Below are 22,986 nucleotides of genomic sequence, written 5' to 3' on the forward strand. Positions count from 1 at the left end.
CCATCTTTTCCTGGCAGCAGTTCCCTAGGCACACACTGCACAGGACTTGCTGAGGGCAGAAATATGTCCCTTATTGCCATTACACAATGCAGGACTTCTCTGGGGAGATGCAGAGGATGGAGAATGAAAGGATTGATTCCACAGAGACCCTGAGCTCTTTCCTTTCTCATTGAAACTGATGGTGATGGCTCGCCATCCAGATCAGCACCCTGTAGATTCTGACTGTCAATAGGCAGAATACCATTAATGACTTCTTGTTGCTATAGTGATATTGATGGATAGTCCCTGGTGTTGGTGGCAATCCTGGGAAAGCTAGGAAAAAAGATGGGTCAACTAAAATGTGAGTTTGCCCACAAATGGGCAGTTATGTGACATACTTGATGAATTCAGTGGCATTTCACACCTTTTGCCTTCTCCTGCCTCCTACAAGAACAGCACGGTGTTCTCCAGAGCCAGGGCAAACCTGTTCATAGCAGGACTGGTGCAGAGGTGCAGTGCTGCAAATGGATTTTATTACCAGGCATTACTTTTGCAGCTTCACTCTGGCAATTCATTCCACATACAGAGTAAAAATCTCGGCTCCAGTGAAATCACTTGGACCTGTGCCAGTGGGCACAGAGCCAGGATCTCCCCCAGCTCTCGGGATGCCTTATCGCAAGTGACAATTTCATTCAGCTGCCTCGATAGCCACTGGGAACCCCCTGTCTCTCGAGAACTTTTTCAAGCATGGAAAAGTCACTGTTGTAGGTTTTTGCTCTATTTTGCTCAGTGCTGTGCTCTCTTTGAAGGTGTGTCATGGGTTCCCTCTTAGCTTCCTATTTTACAATGTGCAGTTTAGAGCAACCTTTCACCTTTCATCCCAACAGAGTGACCACTGGAAATGACAGGATGGGCTCCAGTCACAACTGGGTCTTTTCACTTTGCACAAGTGTTCCTGGGATTTGGGCACAGGAGCCATCTTCTTAAAATAACATTCCTCTCTGACTTTGCATTCTCTGGGAAAATCATTCCTAATTCAGGTTGGTGGTACATTAATGAAGTGATAAAGCTCCAGTGGAACTGCCTCTTTCTCTACAGAAGCTATTTCTCTAAGCCCACCAAGGAGTGCACAAACTGCAAGATTCCTTGTTTTGGAAGATTTTAGTATGATTAGCAAATTCTAGGGTATGCTTTTTGTCTTAGCAAAGACTCTTATCTTTTTTGCTTTGTTTTATGTCTAGGAGTACATACAAATTTACAAAGGAACCTTTTACTCCTAACAGTAGTACCACTCCAGGCAAGTATCACTCCATCACCTGATGGGCACTCTTAATCCAGAAACTTTTTATTCATTTGGATCTGTTATTACAGAAGAATTATATCCACAGGGGAGCATTATCTGTAGCAATAGCATTACATAGATAATTTTGCCAGTAAATGCCCCAGTGCAGATCGGATCCAGTGGATGTGTCAGCTTTTCTCTCTATTTGTATGTTCAGATTCTTTGACTCCAGGTGAACTCAGGAACTGGAAACAAAATTACCCTGCCCCTCTCTTTTGCCTCTTTTGATATCCCTAGTTCTAATGGCCTACAGAGTCTAAAAGCACTTTACATCAGGAACAGATCCCAAGAGAAAAATTCAGTTCCTTTCTCTACATTACATGTAGCTGTTTATCAAATTTACTGAGCAAGGTTCCTAAGCACATGGAGGCTGGACCAGCACTGACAGAGGGTCTCTCTTGTATAGAAACCCTTTGATCAGACTGTCAGCATCATTTATTTGCTTTTGTTTCATATTTTTCAATGCTCCAGTAAGTTATTTTTCCCAGTTGATTATCAAAGGCAAAGGCTGCCCTTTCAAGTTGGATTTGCACCTCTTCCCCTCCATTTCAATTAGCTATGGAAATTACTTGGATTTTCTTTTTCTGTCTCCTCTTGCCTGACTGTCTATATGAGAGGCTCTGTGAGCACTGATGGCTGGAGAAAACTCCAGTTGATGTCTTCCCTGTAGGAAACGTTGTGACTTGCAATTAGCACATCTAAGTGCTCTGCTTGATCTGCTGCTGGCCTGGGTGGAGAGCACAGCTGCAGTGTCCTGCCTTTTCCCCAGGCAGGAGCAAGGGGATGGAGGGCTGTGAGTGCTATGGGTGGAAGAAAGGAGGTACCACCACAAACCGGTAGGGACAGACAAGGACAGGAACTGGTTTACTGCACTGGGAGACAGAAGGTGATAGGAATGTAAAAGCTTCTTGAAATAGGATCTCTGCCTGAGAGGAAGTGCTGTTCTGCTGTGTTTACAGCTATTGCTTTTCTGCAAACAATTTTGTGACTGCAGAGACACAACAGGCAGTGAGCTGCCCAGAGCAGCTTATGGCTGAGCAGAAATGGCATTTGGACTGGGCTGGAGCTCTGGGCTCCTCCACGTGGAGGTGCATGGATAAATGTCTAGGCACAAATCCCAGCACACCGGGAGGAGCACACACTCCACAGGGCAGCTTTCCAAGTGTGATTTGCCCTAAACAGCTGGTCACCAAAGGTTTCTCAGATCACAATATCGAGACTTAAAAACACATCAGATATATCCAAGACAGGAGAATCACTTTGGGCTGTATTTGACACCAGCTGGGGATTAATGCCCAGGTGACCCCACAGGAACAGGATTTGGAGAGTTCAGGCTGGAGGCAGTACAGATCCATGGGATTTCTCACCAAACACAAGTCTCCCCTAGGCACATCATGTCACACATGGTTTACTGGGGATGTTTTAAAGTCATCATTAGGAAACAAATTCTAAGGCTGATTAATATCAACGTATATACTCTTGGGATGTTCCTAACCACATCTATGTATTCTAACTTATCAACATTGCCATGGGACTCTCGCTTTTCTTGGTTTTCTGCCAGCCCCTACACTATAGCAAAAGGTGATGGAAGATGAGGCAGGACGTGCCCCTTTGTTTAAAGCCAGCAGTAAGAAAATGTTTGTTTTTGTTTTCTCAAATGTACTGGATACCTTGTGCAAGCTGCATCTTCATGCAGTGCAGGTTTGCAACTGCACATTAACATGGTGAAGAAAATCATAAATGCAGCAATTTTGCAGCTCTTCCTAAGAGAGTGAAGGAGAAGGATGGTCAATCAGATTCTTTCTCCATGTGCTGTCAGTCTTAAATATTGGCTACATCATATAGATCCCATGACATTAAGAGTGATGAAGACCCACCCAGGATCCAGAATCACAAGACACTCCATGTCACTCCTTATGCCAGGAACTTGCTGCAGGGTCTGAAACTGGCAGTTCCCAACCAATTCTGGGTTCTCACAGCCTGAGTTAGGTATCATTACTTCCATGCCATTTTGCAAAATATTCCAAGAGCCTAATGAAGGTCACTACATTCTTGTTAATCTTTATTTTTTTTCACTGCTGGGAAAAAATAAGACACAGATCACAGTAACTCATGAGAGTTCTTGCATGCACATTTGTTTTACCAGAGCAGTGCTAGAGCTGCAGGCAACCAGCCAGTTTGTTTTTTTTTTTTCCAATAACACAGCACCCAATGTGTGCAGCCTTTGTGGTTATCACAAAGTACACACATGTACCCAAAGCTGCATAGCAAGGAGGCAAAACCACACTATTGATACAACTTTGTAATACCAGTCAAAAGAGAGGAACCAATGTCCATGCAGACATCTAATCCCTCATGGGAAACAGACATGAATCCTTCGTAAACACCTTTTTTAGGGAGTACTCTGAGAAGATACAGTAGAGATGCTGCAGCCAACATTGTGGTGAGAGTTTCACACAACACAGCATCTCAGAAAAGAATTTAACCTCAACTTCATAAGTACTGTCCATCAACAATTCCTGCATGTATCTATAACATCTCAGAAAGTTTAATTACCACTTAAGAAATGGAAGCCTAAATGAGCTATGTGACATTTCCCACCCCAGACCCTGTAGGTCAGCATTATTTAAGACAACTGGGAGCTTGAAAAGCTAAACATTAGTGTTGGCAGATGAACAGATGGATGGATTGCTGCCAACATAATCCATCTTCCCACCTGCCTCCATAGGACCGGGTAACTTTCAAAGCTAACTTCTTCCCTGTGCAAAGAGAAATGCATGCGTTGCAGTGAGTAGGCTTTAGAAAGGACTCATCATCTGGCATGACCAGAGGCAAAAGGCTTTATGGCTTCTGTTTAATGTGCAGGTGAGGCTGTAAAAAAGAGGCATCAGGCTGTGACAGAAGAGGGGACTGTAGTGACCATAGTGGATTAGCTGTAAGATAACCTCTGAGCAAGTTGTAGAAATCTGTCAGGATGCTGTCATTTTTTCTTTGTACATAAGAGGTCTAAATCTAATTAACCTTTTAATCAGAGCAGATAAAATTGCAGAATTATCATCAAAGGGGATGTCTTATCTACAGTTTCAAGAAAAATTTCCATCTCTGCTCAACTTGGATTTTTTTTTTTTTGCTTGAGGCTCTATGAGTAAATTCCCCAAACACTGAAGAAATAAAAAAGAGTAAAGTAGGAGATGGTTTAACACAGCCAGTTACTATGCAGATATCAGCTCGTCTGATGCCAGATGGGGCTCAGTGCAGAACTTTCAGATCCAGCTCAAATACCTGTTAGCTGAGCACAGGGGAAGTTCCTGCTCCCTGACTGGGGCAGGCACATCAGGAGCTGTGACACACTGTGCCAGTATGAATTGTGTCACCCTCCCTGACCGAGGAGACTGAAGCCCACAAACTCCTACATACCCAGGATTTTCTGGTTTTCTGGAAGGATTCAAAAAAAAGTAAAACAATCTCCTACATCTACTAGCTATAGCAGGCTGTTCTGTCAGCTACTAGACTACAACATAACTTTTCTAAATTGATCCAAATAACTCTGACATCCACCTTTGTACCCACAGGACCCCAAAGAATAAAGGTTGCCATCTCTGACTGTTCTACAGCATAACCCAGATCAGACTGTATATTGTGGTGGGGTTTTTTTACAATGGCTTAAGTCTTCAAGATTTTCTACATGTGCTGGCAAACATTAGTACTGTTGACAAAGTCAGCCAGCATAAGCAAGTGTAGAAAAAACCCCAATCAAGATCTGAATCTGGGACTACAGATAATGAAGCTTTCTGATTAACGCACTGGTGCATCTGCTTCACTGAACTTGCCTGTGTAATCTGAACCAAAAACCCCACTCATTTCCATTTACTATGCCCATATGCCACCTCTAAATATACTTGCATATTAGCATTTATGCAATGTTCAGTACAAAATCCATATGGCTCCTTTCAGCAAGCAGCAACAAGGATAAGTTGCAAACTGAGTCTGGAGATGGAGCTTCTAAAGATTTCTTCCTAAGCACTATGCAACATTTGCTGTAGATAGACAGTGATGGAAGAGTTGCTACAACTTGCTCCAGATGGACCACGTTTTCTTTCCTGCATGAAGCTAAAATGGATTTCTTTTCTATGAAATGTCTCCTAGTGATCCCTCTGCAACAGAACTTGGGTAGCAGAACAGATCCAAGCTTAAGCTGAGGAATGTTGTACAGCTACTTTTAATTATCTTGACCAGCCCCATCTGGGACCTCCACCCTTTCTCCTGCCACCCACTGGCCTGGGAGCTGCATTTAAGCGCTTGCCCTGGCCCTTCCTTGCCTTACACTGTGTGTGTGTGCGTGCTCTGACCTGCTTGGCTTTACTTCTTGGGTGACTTCAGAGCTGTGTTGGAGCTACAGGTTTCTCTAAGGCCTTTTGGATGAAAAAAGATCCAATCATGGGACCTGCTCTCCCCTTCCTGTTTAGGTGCAGTGTGATTGTGCCCCTTTTCCAAGCTTCCTGTCTCAAGCTGCTCTGCTGTCTGGCTTCTACCTCACCTTCCTTCCTGGAGATCTCCATCCTTACTTGCGTCCTGACAAGGAGTTTTCCAAGCCCTTGAAATTGGTATTATCCACAGCTAAACAGAAGAAACAAATGTTACCATGGAATGAGTGAGTAGAAAATCAAGAGTTTTTGAAGCTCTCCTGCAGTGATCACTGCCAGATGACCTTCCAAGATGTAGGAGCAAAGCAACTCAAGCCTGTCACACTTGGCCTTCTGACTAGTGAAGAAAGCCTCTGAATGTTAACAATTTGCTGTAACATATAAAGGGTAAATAGAGGTTGGCTGTCACTGCCTGAATATTGCAGGAATAAAATGTGGCAGCCAATGAACTTCTACCTCAAGCGTCAAGCCTCTAAGACCATTAAACTTTCCCATGCACTGTAAGGAAAAGGTTCCATGTCTCTAAGAGTCAGAGAAGTAAGCCAGGGGCCCTGTGCTGTTGTTGTTCTTAGTCTTTTAGATGACGGGTTCTTAACTCCACAAATTATTGTATCCCTTGTGGACACATGCTGTGTTACACTTCATCTTGACAGATAGCAAGGAATTGATCACAGAAATAAAACATAACTGGTTGCTTAGTTACCAATGATCACTACACAGTTACATTTGCTGTGTGCAAACAGAGCCCAGTGCAAACCAATTACCCCCCATTACAATTCTAAAACATCAGCTTCAGTGAGCTGAAAACAACAGAGCCAGGTAATAAAAGGATATTTAAGTAGAAAAATTCAAATTATAATTGGGAACTTTTTTTCCCCCTAAATGTTCAAATAGCCACAACCTTGTGGCCAAGGAAAGTAAATATATTGGTTTGAAAAAAATAGGATTCTTGTTTATTGGGAAAGTGAAAACAAGCATGTTATGTGTGTAAATGCCAGGAAAGTAGAAAGTTGTAAATAAAAATGACAAGCTAAGAATTGCACAAAACTGATTTGGGGGGGAAAAGACATAGGGAGAATTAAAAAGATTCAGAATAAATGATGATAGAAAGGAGCTGAAATACTTTGAGTCCAAAAAGCAGCACGATGTAACTCCAAAAATGACGTAGGGGGTGTGATGATCAGGGGGAATGGCTCAGGCATGGGAAACAGCCCTATGTCTGCGTGAGGCAGGCGTGAAGAGTCAGCAGGTACAGTGGTGCAGGATCTGCAGACATCCCTCCACTGCTTGAAACACAGATATATGGCTATTGCTATTTAATACACTGTGAGGAGCCACCCTCATACTTCTCACAATTAGGTGCTATTCTTTTATGGTCCATCCCTAAAGAGCAAATTAATAAATCTCTCATCATTGTGACCTTCCTTTAGCAAGGTCAGTCTTCATCTATCAATCATACTGAGCTTTGGTGCCAGCTCTGTGAATAAACTGCTGTGCTTGGATGCCTCAGAAGCAGCACATTCATGAGAGGATGCATCACAGAGATGCTGCAGGTTGGATACTCATGGACTAATCCATGCACTGAATTTATCACCAGGACTGTGAACAATTCATTCTTAGCATTGCTTGTGCCCAGCCTCTCTCCTCCTCAGCAGTTCATCTTCCCTCTCCAAAAATAAATGATAATAAAAGCACCTGTGGAGTTTCTGCCTTCCTTGCATGTGCTGTAAAGTGCAGCTATCTGACCATGTCCTCATGACAATGGAAATTCTCTGAATACAGGAAGAGTCAGAGCTGGATGCAGCCACAACAGAAATGGCTTTGGGCTGAATGCTCTGATTATCTCCAGTAAAAACTGCATGTCTTGTGTACAGGAAGGATAAGGACTGTAAGTGCTAAATCCTCTACAAGACCTGGGCTGGAGAAATACCCCACCCTGGGTGACCTGCAGTTTACAGAGGAGAAGAGAAAGACCCGTTTCCATCTTTCTCACCTCTTTATGCTGTGCAGACAATGTAATAAAAATAAATTCTACAGGGGACACAGAGCACCTTATTGATTTTGACTCCATTATGAAATTGGTTCCTGTGTGGCCAGGAGAGAAGCAAAAACAGAATGAGCAATTTTGATGTTGATAATGAACAGAGAGAAGTGTGATCCTGTCTATTCAAGAGATGTACAGAAAGTGCTACAAGCGCTTCAGTGTCAGGAAGCATTTTCTGTTGTTGAGCTTGAGCAGAAGCTCATGAAAAGACACTTTACAACACTCACCAGCTCAGCTCAGTGTTTGCTGTGGGAACTATTGCTCTGTGAAGAGGTTTATCTGCAGCCTGGACAGGATGTCTGCAGTGCAGGAGAGATGCTGCTTGTGTTTACATTAATAGTTGTATATGCATTAATGGTTGTGTGGGGCAATGGGTGCATGTGTTACATTGATGGCTGATCCACACAGCTGCTTCCTAAATGGGACTGGTTCATAAACATCACAGGGTGCCTGCTCTGGAGAAGTATTAGAGATGTAGGAACAATTCCAGGAGAGTGAGTCTGTGTGAAAGATGGGAAATGCCTCAGCTGCTGTGGTGTCCAGGCCATCTGCCTGAAGGGGGTCAGCATGTAGCAGCTGAGTCTGTTTCTGTAGAGGCAAAGCCATCTTCCCTGTGCAAAGACAGAGCTTTGTGATCTCCTGAGAGATGGGGGAGTTCTGTTGTCTCTTCTGCTCACTGTAGATCTACCCCAAGTTAGCACTGTCTGCTGCTAATCCCTGCCTTATTATCAAGGCCCTCAGGTATGTAAACCTGGATCAAATGAAAAAGGCCCCAAGAAATAATGGGCTTACATCATCATATCCCAGCTGGCAGCACTGCTGAGAACATGGTGGAAAACTTGATTTATTAAAATTGATGAAGGAACTGGCTAGTCTTGAATAATTCATTACATATCAGCTGCTGCTGAGGTAATAGGAGCTCAGCAAGATCCTCTTTAGCACTGCACAGTGCTTAAAATCTTTAAATAAGATGAAGTCAAAAACTGGCTAGCTAAAGATTGAAGGGCTTTTTCCATGTGAAGTGAGAGGCCCTGGTTCCTGGTGCTGAGGCCATCCAGCTGCGAAAATCACCCACGTCTCTCAAATGGAAGCCAGCCTGCTAATGTCACTGATATTTGCCAGGGCATGAAACATTCTGCCTCAGCCATCAACTTCTGCAGAATATAATGGCTCCATTTTTCACAATTCTTACTGGAATCGGGGTTAGTTTTCAATATTCACCACAAGCTAGGGATGTCTGAGGGTGTTGACTTGCTTTTCTGATCATTATGCTCGAAAATAAATCAGCCTGGTGTGCTAAGAAGTAAGCACCATTTTTTGAGTACACAGATCTTGTGGTGCAATCTCTGCTGCTGCTCAGGGCTTTTGTCAGCACCAGCAGAATCAAATTGCCCACAGCCTGGGCAGTGGCCGGGTTGGATTTTGGAAGCATGTCAGAAGCCCCGGAACAGAATCCTGCTAAATTAATCTGGTGCCACTTGATGAACCAACAACTCTTTTTCAACTCCACTGATGTTAATGGTAAAACCTTTGATAAACATGTAAAGCAGCAGCAAAATAAGGCACTGTAATAAGATGGCTGATACTCGTCTTCCTTTATGTCCTCCTGCAGAGGTCAGAAGAATTGTAGTTAATAAACAAAGAGGAAAAAACAATTAAGGTAATGAACATACTCTGGCTTCCCACCTGCTAGTATGGGGTATCCACAGCTATAGACCCTCCCTGAAGTCCATCTCTTTCTCTCTTTCTCTGGTGATGATGGAAACTGGCCTCACAGGGAGTACTGTTCTCAGCTCCAGCTTTGGTTTGTGTTGCCTTCCTTTGTTCCCCACCAGGTACCCAGGAATTTGTGAGGTGTGGATGGTACAGCACCCCATGATTATTAAGACAGCTGGACACAAAACAGCCTTTGACTTAAGATCCTAGTAAATACAGAGACTGTGATGCCTTGTTGATTTCCTCAAGCCAGATTTTACTTTCAGATGCCATTTCTGCTTCAACCAGAGCAGATGATTTGAGCCAGGCCTCAAGTGTCTGAAGTATGTTGGTAAAGGCACTCTGATGTATCACTGGCATCATGAGACATTTGACATAGCATCAGAAGATGGACAGTTTCCTCTCCTCTCCTCTCCAAAAATACTGCTGCATCAATCACTCGGAAAGTGTTTTAAAAATTAAAGCCAACTCTCCCTTGCCTTGAAATGGAGGCAGCACTTTCTCTTCCTGCTTTCTGGTAGCCTTTCTGCAGGAGGTCACAGGACACTGATTTACACTCCTGAGCTTTTTGTGGACATTGGTTAAGATCCTTTGGAGAAGCCACAAACTGAAGTTGTGACTTCTCACTCTGAAGTGTGTGAATGAAGCAAATACTGTAACTCTCACAGCTGCAGAGTGGGAGATGCTGTGAACAAACTGTAACCTGGTAACATATGAGACTGATGTCTGGTCCCTGATCTCCCGAGACAAGCCACTCCAATTCCTGTGTTTCAGCTCTATTACCTGTAAAAGGCCAAAATCAAACTACCTTCCAGCATCTGCAAGAACTTTCCTGGCAGTCTCTGAGAACCAAGGAAAGTCAGGTAAGGTTTCCTAAAACTGAAGTGTAATTACTTCAAATTAACTTAATTATGAGACCTGTGCTCAAGTGTAAGAGCTCCAAGCCACTGTCTGAGCACAAGCTGGCAAGGCCCAGAGACATGTGCCCTGCGGGACACAATGCCTTCCCCCCTGAAATGGCAAAGAAATGCAGGTATGTGGGCAAGGACAGGACTCTTGTTTCAGAAGACCAGTCCATGACCCATACCTGCCTCTCTTTACCCACCACCAGCATAACTGTGTGTGGTTCTGTCTTTGTAGCTGCTTTTGATCTTCCATCATTGTTTACTTCTCCTTCTTTCTCGCATTTTTTTTTAACAGTCATCTGTTTTCTTCAAAAAGGCACCTGACTAGTGTTGATGCACAATGCCTTGGGAGCTGGTTTAGGGGGCATGGTGCCCCTCTGACCTGCCAGACAACAGCAGTTGTGTGTGGCTTCCTTTGCTTTGTTCCTGCAGGAGACCAGCTGGTATTTATAGCATTTTCCCTATGCAAGGCATCATCCCTGAGGTACCCGCAGGTAAGAGTACTTCAGGGAATTCCCACTGGGAGGTGAGAGTAAAGGATTTTATTAGTAGTAAAACCCAAACCAACAACTAAAACCACAAAATCACAAATCGTGGAGGAAATGTTGTTTCCTTTCAAGTGATTCTGTGAGGTAGGGATTGCAACAGAAGTAGGGAAGCAAGAGTTTTACCCATTCCAATACAATCCCATTTTCTTCAGAAAGATATTAAAAGACCATTTGCATTTTCAATGCAAATCCTTTTGGGGAAGGGTAGAAGCTGAAGCCTGTTCAAACATACACCTGGTTTTAGCTGGGATAGAGTTCACTCCCCAGCCTAAACAGTGAAAAAAGTTATAGAAGGGCACAAAGCAACTTATTCCAGGCAGAAAGGAAGGCAAATGGTATACATCAAGAGTAGGAAAACCTAGATATTTTTCCTAAGTTTGTTTGTTGTTTCATAGGTTTTTTAACCTAAGAGATATAAAATAGATGAAATTGAGCTGGCTAGAATTTTGTGGACACTAGAGTGGCTGGGCTGGGATCACAAAAGAGTTTGTAACTTGCCTGAAGAGACACATTTGTTTCTCTGAGGTACAAGTGAGAGAGCAAAGGTGCCTTTCTCCCAGTTCTGCCCTTGGTGGTGGTGTGCTGAAGGCACACTCAGTGCCACTGATGGCCCAGCTATGTGTGAAACCTGGCTTTGTCCATACAGCAAAAAGAAAAAGAAATGTTAAAAGCTTTTTTATTTTCTCTAATGATATGGTGGAATTAAGCCAAAAATGTGTATTTGTACTGCTCTGCCTAAGGCAGCATAAGCACCTTCTCTGGTGAATCACTAGGCCCCAGGGCTTTTGCTCCTGCTGAATGATTGCCAAATATCCTGGGGAAGTGCTACCAGGTACAAGGACACAGTGACACTGCTGGGCTAATGCATGATAGGTGTCCATGGCTGAGGGTCTGCAGGATTCTGCCCCAAACTCCCTAGGATGATAACGTTTGAGATCTAATCCTCTGGATCTGACTTTTCACTGTGGCCCAATTCACCCCAGTTTTTCTGCTTAATGCTATTTTTTGATCTTCTTTAAAGCATTTTTTCAAATATTTTGCCCAGTATCTTCCATGAAGCTGGTGAGAGTTCTTCACTGTTCAGGGGCCCACATAAGCAGGATGTTGGCAGGTAGGCGCTCAGGATGCCTTTGGAGATTAAGGAAGATTGCTGCCACCATGTTTCTTCCACAAATTATACACGGAAAACTTTGGAAATGCACCTTCTGCAAGATGGAGATAAAGAGTGCAAGGGCAAACCCACTAAGATAAATTTGAGGCTTCCTTTGCAGCTATAAAAGTCATGTTGACATGCACTAGGTTAAGACCAGACTCAACTTTTTTGATGTTAATTGCCTGGCTGCTTTAATTGCATACATGCTTCTAAGTCAGCTATGTGACACAACCAACTGATATTTACCTCTTCACTGCTTTATCTTGCCCACTGATGCAGGGTCAGTGCACATGTTCCTGTGCATTACAGCTGTCCACAGAACTGGTGGATTATTTTGCAAGAGAAACGAGTGACATTTCATATCTGAAGGGACTATTCAGACTTTAATTTCAGGCAAAGCTACTCTGGCCTAGGTTCACTTTCTGCTCCAAGGCACTGATAACCATCACCAGCAACCAGACAATAATCACTGATCTGTGGACTACTCATTGGCAGTGCCATGACTGCATCTGGACACCCAATGGCCTCTGATTGGTGATGTGACCTCATGCAATGCAGTCAGTGTCCCTGTGGACTTGCTGAGGGGCACAGGGGTCTCATGCTCTAAGGACACACAAGGTTAGAACACCACAGAGTAGTGTTTTGAGCATGGCTGAGGATGAGGGAGCTTGCTAAGATGAGCCTTGGAACATCAGGCTTCCTGCTGCAGTCCGGGCCTATGGGCTGGCACGTGGAGGGATGCAGAACTGCTGAGTCCAACTTGTGCCTTTCTTCTTTGAATCTCTCCTATCCAAGCTGATGTAGGATAGGAACATCATGGGGGACAGGAGACACCCCTACTGCTTCCAAGCACTGCCCTCTGAGCTGACTCAAACAGGTGGAGCACCAGGTCTGCAGCCAGGCCCAGCAAACCACCAGCAGCTGGGAGCAGCAGGCTGTGTGGTGCAGAGATAGCAGGTGGTTCCTGGCTGGGGCTGCTCATGCACTTGCACCAGTGCACTGGCACACCCAGCCTGGCTCCACTGGGCCAGAGGTGTCACTGAGCCTGTGGAGCAAAGTCCTGCTAATGAGACTGCAGATCATCTTGCAGTCATCCCTGTTACCAGCCGCAAGACACTGTCTCAGCCTCCTGATCCCAGCCTCTGTCAGGGTTTTTTATTAAGAGAACACAGGCTCACTTTCTCATCCCCATTATAACTTAACTTCAGTTACATAAGAGTAGAGGAAAAAAGACATTAGATACTCTGCATCAAGGAGTGCTGGGTCTTTTCCCAAATAAAGTGGAGGAGGATCCCTCAGTAGGGTGTAGTCCCACACAAGTAGCTTTGCTGTCAGGTTCCCTCCCTGGGAAGAAGGCTACAAGGATAAGCATCTTCCTGCTGCTCCACGCCCCCACAACCACCTTGTGGCCACCAGCCATGTTCAGCAGGGATGTTGGCATGGGGACAGGAGGCTGCCTGCTGCCAAAGGCTTCCTGGACAGCTGTGTGCTTGAAAGAGCACTGCTGGAAGACACCTCTGACTGCAGCTCTCCTCTGCTTACAGGACAGTTCCTGCTGGTGAGGACCATCCCTGTGTGTTGGGCCTAGGAGCAGGCTCATCTGCACCAAATGACCACTAATCTGTCCTCACATCAAACAGAAAGGCAGCTGGGAGACCTGCACTATTGCATACAGAGATGCAGTACCATAGGCTAGTGTTTACCCTCATTTACATGGATGTAAACAACCTCCTTGGAAGCAAGGAAGGATATCTGATTTTGGTTACTGCCGGTGTGAGGAGGACACTGTGTGGGGTACAGAACTACCAGGAGAAGCTACAGTGAAATCAGCCCCCTCTTCAAGCCATTTACCACAACACGAGCCAGGATGAATCAATAATATGTATCGAGCTGGGAAAGTTAATCTGCATCCAGAGCATCATAACAAATTAAAAGGATATAAAATCAGTACAATTCCACTGGCTCTCATTATATCACAGTGGAGAGTAATTAAAATCTATGGGGCGAATTCAATGCTGTAGGAACTCTCCTGAAGCCAAAAGCACTGTACAACAGCATTGCTTTTTCCAGATGCTATGTATTTCCAACAGCAGCAGGAATGGCAAAATGGGCAGAGAAGATAGGACAGGGTAAGAGCAGAACCTCTTTAGGAGCCAGGCATTCTGCTGCTTGCTCTTCCTCATGTGGAGTCATGCTGCACACCTGCTGCTTTGGTGCTTGATGTGCTGACTTTCAAAAGCTCCAGGCGTTTGTATATGGGGCTCCCACTCAAGGACTTCCCAAGCCAATACACAACTGCCACTCGTGTGCTCTTGCTGTCACCTCATCCTGCCTGTTCCCTGCTCCCCTGAGTTATCCTGCTGCCTTTGTGTGCACTCCTCTCTCCTCCCCATGCCTAAGCACAGCCATCCCTGCTACACATGCTCTTAGATGCTAAAGAAACACCTTTTCCTGCCACAGAGCACCTTCTGCTACCCTGTTGCCTGATAAGACTCTCAACCCAGTTTTCTGTGCCTTCCTATAAACTCCTTATCCTTTGACCCACACACATCCCTGATGAAGAAGCTGAAGGAGGACTATCATGTGCCCCAAGGCCACAGCCACTTGCACTCACATTACAGCTCTGCTCCAGTCCTGTGTTAATTATGAGCTGGAGCTGTGCTATAAGGCAGGAATTCAACTTGAAGCAGTATTCACTGTATTCAGTATTCAAACTTTGATACCTTGACCCTGTCAGAGGCCCTACTACCCCACAGCCGAGGTGCTGTAGTGACTCAGTTGAGCACCTGATTCCCACTGAGTGGAAGGAGATGTGTGAAGCACAGGAAGCACTTTCCCCATCACTGCACACAGCATTGTGTCCAGCTCCCCAGCATGCAGCGTGAGGCAGCAGTGCACTGCCACACTGGCACCCAGAGAGGCAACTGCTGGTGATAGCCAGTTGCATGGGGCTGCAAATGCAAAGTCTGGCTCACAGGGCTTGGGAGCTGGAAACTGCCATTAAAAGAGGGAGGCATTGGATGGAACAAATCAACATGGGCAAGTCCTATAGGTGGTGTGTAGTGTAGCAAGAGATTTCATCTCAGCGTGCTTGTCCAGCTTTCACCTTTATGAATCTCTTATCTCCTGTCACCCCATCCTGTACATAGCTTCCACCTACAGAAGCTGTGCCAGTGTCAGCAGGATGATACAGCTACTAAATACCATGTGTGGCAAACACCAGTCTGCACACATACAGTGCTGCTGAGGGCTCTTCCCCATGGACATGTTCACCATACAATACTTATGGTAATATACAGAGATAATCCCAAGTGGATTGTTAATGCTGTTTTACAAATTGGTGTACTGTGGTCCTATAGGTGGAACCATCGACTAAGAGTTTCCAGGTATACCATGATCTTGTTCACTGTCTGGAAAAGTGGAGGTCTCACTTGACCTGCCCATACCTCAGCATGCCTTTCAAAAGTTCAACCACTTTATTAACACATATCCACATCTGTAACCATGTTCAGATTCACCAAGGAACAGCACAAAAGCCTCATTCTTAAAAGTCTTCAGTACCTTGAAAGTCACAGCCATATTATCATGGAAGTGCTTCAACGTTTCACCAAAAAAGGTGCTCACATCTTTCAAAACAATCCAGCGAGGAAAGCAAATGGAAATCTGCCCTTTAATAAGTATCTATCTAGCGGCCAACCTCCCTCGTTTTTCCAAGTTCCATCTGAAACCTTCCCTCCAGATATATAAATCTCATCTGCTTTTCCTATTACAACTTTGAGTTGATTTGTATGACATTTATATATTCTTCCAAGGGATTGCTCTTTAAGGTAGTGTTAGCTTGAGGTATAACTGGAGTTTTGATCTATCTCTTCACTCAAAAGGGACTGTGCTCTGATAGTCTTTATAGGAGGTGAGATAGAGGTGGAAGAATGGCTTTTTGGCAAAGAGGAAATAAAGTTTCTGACACTCATCCCTCTGGACAGGCCAGGGGGAGTAGGGATCTTCTTCCTATGGAGGTCAAAAGCCATCCTACACAAAAACAAACAAAAAACAAACAAAAAAAACCCACCTAAGGTATGCACTACTGCATGCTGCTCTGTTGTAAGTATGATCAGGATTGCTAATGTGGTTGTGGGCTATGCTAGTGCCTGCAGCTGCTTCTGGTTAGCTCTGTTTTATGGATTTAATCCTTGCTACTGCTGTAATGAAGAAAAGCCTGAGTGTGCTGAGAGCCAGAATAAAAAGTGTTGCAGAGTTATTGCTCCACTGTCTGCATGTGACCAGAAACATCGCAGCACTGTACAGAAAAACAATGACTGTCTCCCTTGGGAACATGGCTCTGTGGTACCCAGGTAAGAACAGAACCCAGAATAAAGGGCAGAAGATCCTCTCTGAGACACAGGACTGGCTGTTGAGTTAGCAGACCTGGTCCTCAGAGCCAGGAATGAGACACTGACTCTTCCTGTACGTGCTGGAAGGTGTTCCAAAACTCCAGTGCCCAATCACACAAGCAAGCTATGCACCTTAATCTTAAAAAGCTGATCAGCTCAGAGGCTGCTTATCAGTACAAAGGAGTCCATGGCCTACCCATTACTCTTCCAAAAACAGATTTTCTTTTTCATTCTTTTTTTCTTCTGTGACTTTGGCTGATGCTTGTTTTCAGTGACACTGAGCTTTCAGGGAAGCTGAAGTCCTGTGCTGTGAGGTCTCCCCACTGCAGGTTTGGTTTCTGCAATCATAAAGCACCAATTTCCAAAGCTGTATCTAGTCCTTAAATAGGAGGAGAAGTGCCACCCTGGGGCTTACTGACAGGTTATCTTGTGTTATGGAAACCTGAGCCCTGATTGTCCACAGAGAACAGAGCTGTTGCAACAGCTGTGGTAAAAAACGGGGCACATCAGTGCAAACAGTTCAGTACCGCAGACCAGGACTCCTGAGGGAGCGCTCTCATCTGCTTGTAACTGAGAGGTCTCAGTTCAGGCCTGAGGGGCTTTTTTCAGGTTAAACTACCACAGCACAGATTAGCAGTGAAACTCTATCGATCCTTTATGAGAAGCAGTTGCCTCCCCAGTTCTTACAAGGCACTTTCTTGGAAAGGGTCTTTCAAGACAGACCTCCTCTTGGATGGGGCTGCTTCTGTCTACTCCTAGAAGCAGGCTGGAAGGATCAGTCACACTACCGCGAATGACAGCTGTATTTCAGCACAGAGCTGGACTGATATCTCCAGGCACTGATACCCTGTTGGTCAAGGGGGCTCAGCTTCAATCCAGTACCAGCCATGGCTAGTGCTAATTCCGCTCCAGCCAAACTCTGATCCACTGCTCTGTCTCTAGACCTCTTGCTCTGTCTCTAGACCTCTCTGCAAGGTGTATTTATTGAGAAAGATGCTTGAGATGTAAAGATCCTTAAGATAAGCAAGGACTTGAGTAGAGGGAATGGTAGGCGAGTTATCCTTTCAACAAGCTAGGAAGCCAGCAAATAAATCTGACACAAGAGCTCCAACAGGCTGTGACACTAGAAACTAATGTGTATCACTTCTGTGCTGAATGGAGCTGTCTCTGCTCATCGTCTGAGGGTCTTTAATTCCCTTTTTCCTCAGGGAAGAACCTTGCATGAAAAGTTCAGCTGTGTGTAGTCTGAGTCTTGTGAATCACTTGATTGTGGTCAAAGCCACTGTCATCTTTCAGTTGCTAACTGGCTTCCTAAACATGCCTACAGAAACAGTAGGATTGCTGTGTGGTAAACAAATTACTTTTGACAGGAGACTTCCAGTACTGCTCCCAGACGCCAGGGAAGCCACAAGATGGGCTGCACAGTGTCTGACTGGAGCAGCCCTAGCATTGCATCCACAGCTAGTGCAGTGTCAGGCTGCTTCTGCGAGCACTGACAAAGAACCGAGCCTGCAAACTCCCACTACCATCTGCTGAAGCTTCATATCCCAAAGGAAAAATGGATTTTTGCTTACACGTATCTTTAAGCATTTCAACAGCAGAGAAGGCAAGGGCGTAGACACTCTCTCTAGCTAAAAACACAAAGCCATGTTTTTTCTTTATAAGAAAAGAAATTACTGCTGCTCCTTGATTTTCCACCTAGGACAGGGTTTCCTTCAAAAGCTTTAGAACCTTTAGCCCCTTTCTGGGGAGAAATCCTTAGAACAGGTACCATTGAGTTCCTAAACAAGTTATTTCTAGAATGTGAAGATACTGTTCAAACACAGGTTCCAAAAGGTCTGTAAAGGGCCCTGAGTTATTACAGCCCTGAGATGCTGGATGGCAAAGTGAATATCAGCAGACAGTGGAGATTTTTTTTTCCCCTTGTGCTTCACCTTGAAGCAGCTGTTAGCAAAGCCAGAAAACTCCTCTGCCCCTTGGTGTATTTAATACAGCCTTGGCAAAGGGACTGCAGTCTGTCAGCTCATGAATATGGGAATTGCCTAATTCTCCAGCTATTCTTATTACCTCAGCCTGAGGATCCCAGCTTTCCATAACTAATTCCTGAAATCACAGACTTCCCACTGTCCTTTCTGTCCTTGAGCAGCAAATCGCTCCTCCTCATGTAGCTGATGCTGGTGCCTGCTGTGGTGCCTCTGCTTTTCCCAGGGCCCTTCCCTAGCAGGGATGGCACTGAGGACAAGGTTACTGAGCCCCGCAGTCCCGCAGAGTTACCGGAGACACTCACCCTTTGTGGCTGCAACTCACAGGAGGATGTCTGGAAAATAACAAATGCTGCACGGCCCTGTGCAGTGGCTCAGGCTGGCTGAACAGCTCTGAAGCCTGGGCAGTGGGCTGGCAGCTGTAATGCAATCTGTCCCTGGCAGAAGAGATCTCTCACCCTGTTCCTACAAGCTGCAGAGCTCCCTGACTCCCTCCACATCCCACCTTGTCTGTGACTCCCACTTGTCACTTCATTTTTCACTCATTGTCACATACATTCTCAGTCCACCTTCCCTCTCTGTGCCCATGTATCTGTTTTCTACCTCTTTGTTATTTTTCCTTATCTCACTGATCCTGACAGACCTGTCCATCCTCCCAGGACTCAGAGCTAAAGCTGTTCCTGTGCTGGAAGGTGATAATGGCTGCCAGGAACCAGCTGTGAGGGCCGCTGCAAACTGAAAAACAGATGGAAGCTCAGACTGGGCTAGTTATGAAGCAGGGACTGCAAAACTTGTGGAGATGCTGGCCAGGGGTGCCCAGTTTATTCCCAGAGACAAATGGGTGCATATTTTGAATGCTGGCAGGTGACATGGGAACAGGAAACTCATCACGCTGTGGACATCTTCCAATTCTGGCTAAGGAGTGCTGCATGTGATGCTTCCTCATCTCACTAACACCCACGTCTGCTGCTGCCAAGCTGCTCTGGACACGGAGAATGTGCTCACTGCAGTGGCAGCTGAGGAAATCTCCAGGCTGGTTCCAAGGGCTACATTCTTGCAGAGCACAGGCAGGTTAAAGCTTTTGTCGTAGGCCAAGAAGCAGCTACAGCAGCAGCACAGGCTGTATTGCAACAGGATCATGGCAAGGTGGAAAAAACCTGTTAAAATCTTCCTATTTCTTTTGTAAAACAATATCTTTTCCCTAAGAACCTGCCGAAAGGGTAATCAATGGAAAATAAAACCTGGGTTATATCCTCTAGTAGTTAATTTCTTAGTTCCAAACTGGCCCATTTAAAAGCTGCAGAAGAAATCACCTTTGAAGTCCATGGTTTTGTAATCAGAACCTCCCTTTCAATTAGTCATGTTATAGGGCTGTAAACACAATAATTCCATCAATACTATGGAACAGTCATGTTGCATTTGTATTAACACAAATGTGTGCTGACGTGCCACAGAGCTAATCTGATATGACAGTAATTGGCTGATGCCCAGCTATGGAGGCCCTGGAGCTATGCTTGCTGTCTCTCCTCTAAAAGAACTGTCCTCTGAAACACTGGAAAGGAAACCAACTCTGATGTCATATTTTGCGTGCTATCAATGAGCAACGCTCCTTGCACATGCAGCACTGAGGGGTTTGAGGTTGGGGGTAACATTTTGGCTGGGGGAGCTGTATTCGAAGTGAAACTTGATCTCCTACAAACTTAAATATTAAGAAACTGGGATTTCCAGACTATCTTGTTAGACTAAATCAGACTCAGCAAGCACGCAATGGATAATAAACTCAGAAAATCCATAAAAGCATTCTTTACCCTTTCCTCTGTGACTACTGGGAGCTGTGCATCATCACCTAGTCTGCAGTAGGCTTTTCTTACACAGATGAAGCTTAAGGAGCTTAAAATTTTACAAATGCTTTGGGGCTACTGTTGCTATCTTGTACAGTGCTCTACAGACAGAGGCAAGCTTTAAATCTGAGACTGCAGCTGGGGTTCTCTGGTTAAAGGCCTTAAAGGAGATCAATATAAGCAATGCATAAGGATGTGAACCAGATCTCAAACATAGTCCATCTCCTGTCTGGGCCATGAAAGAAAGTGGACAGACTCAAAAACCAGGCTAGGATCAGGAGTCTTCACAGTTGCAGTCACAATAGGAATCACTTATTTTGCTTTTGGAAATACACCCATAGTGAGGAGAGACTGTATCTCTTTCGGAGGGAGGCTACCAGAGAAACCATAGCAGACACCCAGGCTTTCTGTATCTGGCTCATCAGCTCTGTGCATGCTTTGCTGTCTGCCTGCACAATGCCTTGTTCATGGTAGAGCTCTTGGGTTCTACCTCAGTACAAACCAAGTAAGAGAGACTTGCTTTACTCGGAAACCATCATTCTCAACAGTGTGGCACTAAAGGCACATCACTTTTGGCAATATGCAAGAGCAGTATCTCAGAATCCCAGAGCGTCCGTAGCTGACAGTGCCCAAAACATCTCATGGAGCAGCCAGTGAAATTAGGTGATTTTTTTAAAGTAAGGTGTGGAAGAGCACCTTAAATAGGGGATTTGGAATCTGTGCTTAGGTTCTGGATTTGACTTAAATCTTTCTAGGTCTCTATCTGCTCCTTCATCTGTAAAATGGGATCAATAAAACCTCCCCAGATTTGCAGCAGTATTCCCAGTCTAAATTGATGTCCGTGAAGCATTTTGAGAGCCACAAGTGAAAGAAACCATTACCAAGCCCTCAGGCCTTACTATAATACCAACAAACAAGCTGAGTTGTTTATAATGCCTTTCAGTGCAACAATGACTAGGAAATGAGGAAAGGCTAAAGTGTAGATGCACCCAGTGCTGCTTTGCTGCAGTCTAAATGTAAATGCTTGGAGCAGATTTTCCAGATTTTCCTCCAAGGAATTCTGTTTTCAATAATGCAGTACAACTTATACCTCTTGCCAGCACCTCAAGTATCAAAACCTATTATGAATTTGGGAGAATGCGTCTTAGAGTTGAAATCACATATTAATTAATTAAGAAATGACTCACTGCGACCTCGCAGATTTAAAGAGCCAGGTGCTGCCCAGCCACCCCTTCCCAACGACTGAACTCAGCCTAGCACCGTACCAGCACACGATATCCCACCTTGCACAGGGTAAAAAGCCCCCAGGCATCTCCAAGGCTCTATCCTGCCGCCCGCAAAGCTCTCTGTCCCCGCGGTGCAGTTTCAGGAGCCGAGAGCAGCGGCCGGGCTCGCCCGGAGCAGCGCACGGGCAGAGCGCTCCGGCCCGCGCTGCGCCAGCGGAGCCCCCGCCGCTAGCGGGGAGCGAGCGAGCGAGAGCGGGCTGCGGGCACATGCGGGAGCCCGGCAGCGAGCAGGTGTCAGCCGGGGCGGGTGTGGAAGGGCTTGGGAAGCGCGTGTATCCCCCGCTCCCGGGCTCCGCGCAGGGCGCCGAGCTGCCGGTACGACCCGAGGGGCCCCGCTGGATCCCGCGCACAGATAAATCATAAAGCGCTCCATGAGCGGTCCCGCAGCCCTCCCCGCCATGCAGCCATTTGCCTTTGTTGCAGCCCCGCGCCCGCAAGGTGCGGCGGGGCCGGGGCTGAGGATGAAGAAGGAGCTCGCTCCCCGGTCGCTCTCCCCTCACAGCAGGGCGCTGGGGACACGTCCTGCGGGACTGGCTGCCGAGAGGGACCCGCCCGCACCTACCTACCTGCGGAGCCCGCCCGGGACGCGTCGCCCACCGCCTTTGTTGTGCATGCCCGCCCCGGCAGCGCCGAGCCGCGGGTCGGCTCCGGCCCGGCCCCTCGGCGCCCGCCGCTCGCAGGCCCGGCTTAGCCCGTCACCACGGCAACGGCGGGCGCGGCTCGGGAGCGGTACCGGCCCCGGGGCCCCGCCCCGAGCGGGCTGAGGGGACAGAGCGGGAGGTCCTCAGGGGACAGAGCGGGGGGTCCCCGGAGGGCCCCGCCCTGAGCAGGGCTGAGGGGACAGAGCAGGGCGTCCCCGCGGGGTCGGAGCGGGCGGTGCTGAGGGGACGGACCGGGGGGTCCCCGCGGGGCCGGGAGGAGGCGGCCCCGCACCTCGGCTTTAGGGCGCTCGTGTGTCGGCGCCCGCCCTTCTCCCCAGCCCTGCGCCCCTCCTTCCCCAGAGTGCCGGGCAGTTCCGAGCGGGGCTTAGATTAGCCCTCAGCTTCCTCTTACGGTGCGTGGGATCCCTCATTTTCCATATCCGGTAGCTTTTCTTTAGACTGGCCACCTCGGGAGTCCCTATCTCCGGTCACAGATCGCACGTTCTTTTGTCCTACAGCCCGCACGGCTCTGGTGACTCTCCTGACTATCTTCCTGCATCAGCCTCCACAGGCTCTTACACGTGACGGGCAGTGTCTCTGGAAAGAGGGGAGCTGCTGTGAGAATAAAGCCAAGGCAGTGGTAACGCCTCCATCTATCCCTGTTCCTGGGCACAGGAACGAATTGTATCCTGCATTTACAACTATTGTAGTTGACCATTTATTTTAGGGATAAC

At 46.3% G+C, this 22,986-nt stretch overlaps 1 protein-coding gene across 4 annotated transcripts in view; it reads right to left on the minus strand.

The window, feature by feature from the left end:
* The window catches only part of LOC134552292 (uncharacterized), a 46,296-nt gene extending 23,633 nt beyond the window's left edge, over nucleotides 1-22,663 (minus strand). For 2 of the 4 annotated variants that reach the window (XM_063400848.1, XM_063400846.1), the window contains exon 1: nucleotides 22,178-22,663. Coding sequence is in view for 1 of the 4 variants with exons in the window: in XM_063400849.1 (XP_063256919.1) it covers nucleotides 22,178-22,224 (47 nt within the window). In the remaining 3 variants the exon portion in view is untranslated. Of the gene's footprint in view, nucleotides 1-22,173 lie in introns of all 4 variants that reach the window. The other 2 variants (XM_063400847.1, XM_063400849.1) reach the window with 2 other exon arrangements.
* Between the last annotated feature and the right edge of the window lie 323 nt (nucleotides 22,664-22,986).

The sequence above is a fragment of the Prinia subflava genome, chromosome 6, assembly GCF_021018805.1.
Source record: "Prinia subflava isolate CZ2003 ecotype Zambia chromosome 6, Cam_Psub_1.2, whole genome shotgun sequence".
In the NCBI taxonomy this organism is placed as follows: Eukaryota; Metazoa; Chordata; class Aves; order Passeriformes; family Cisticolidae; genus Prinia; species Prinia subflava.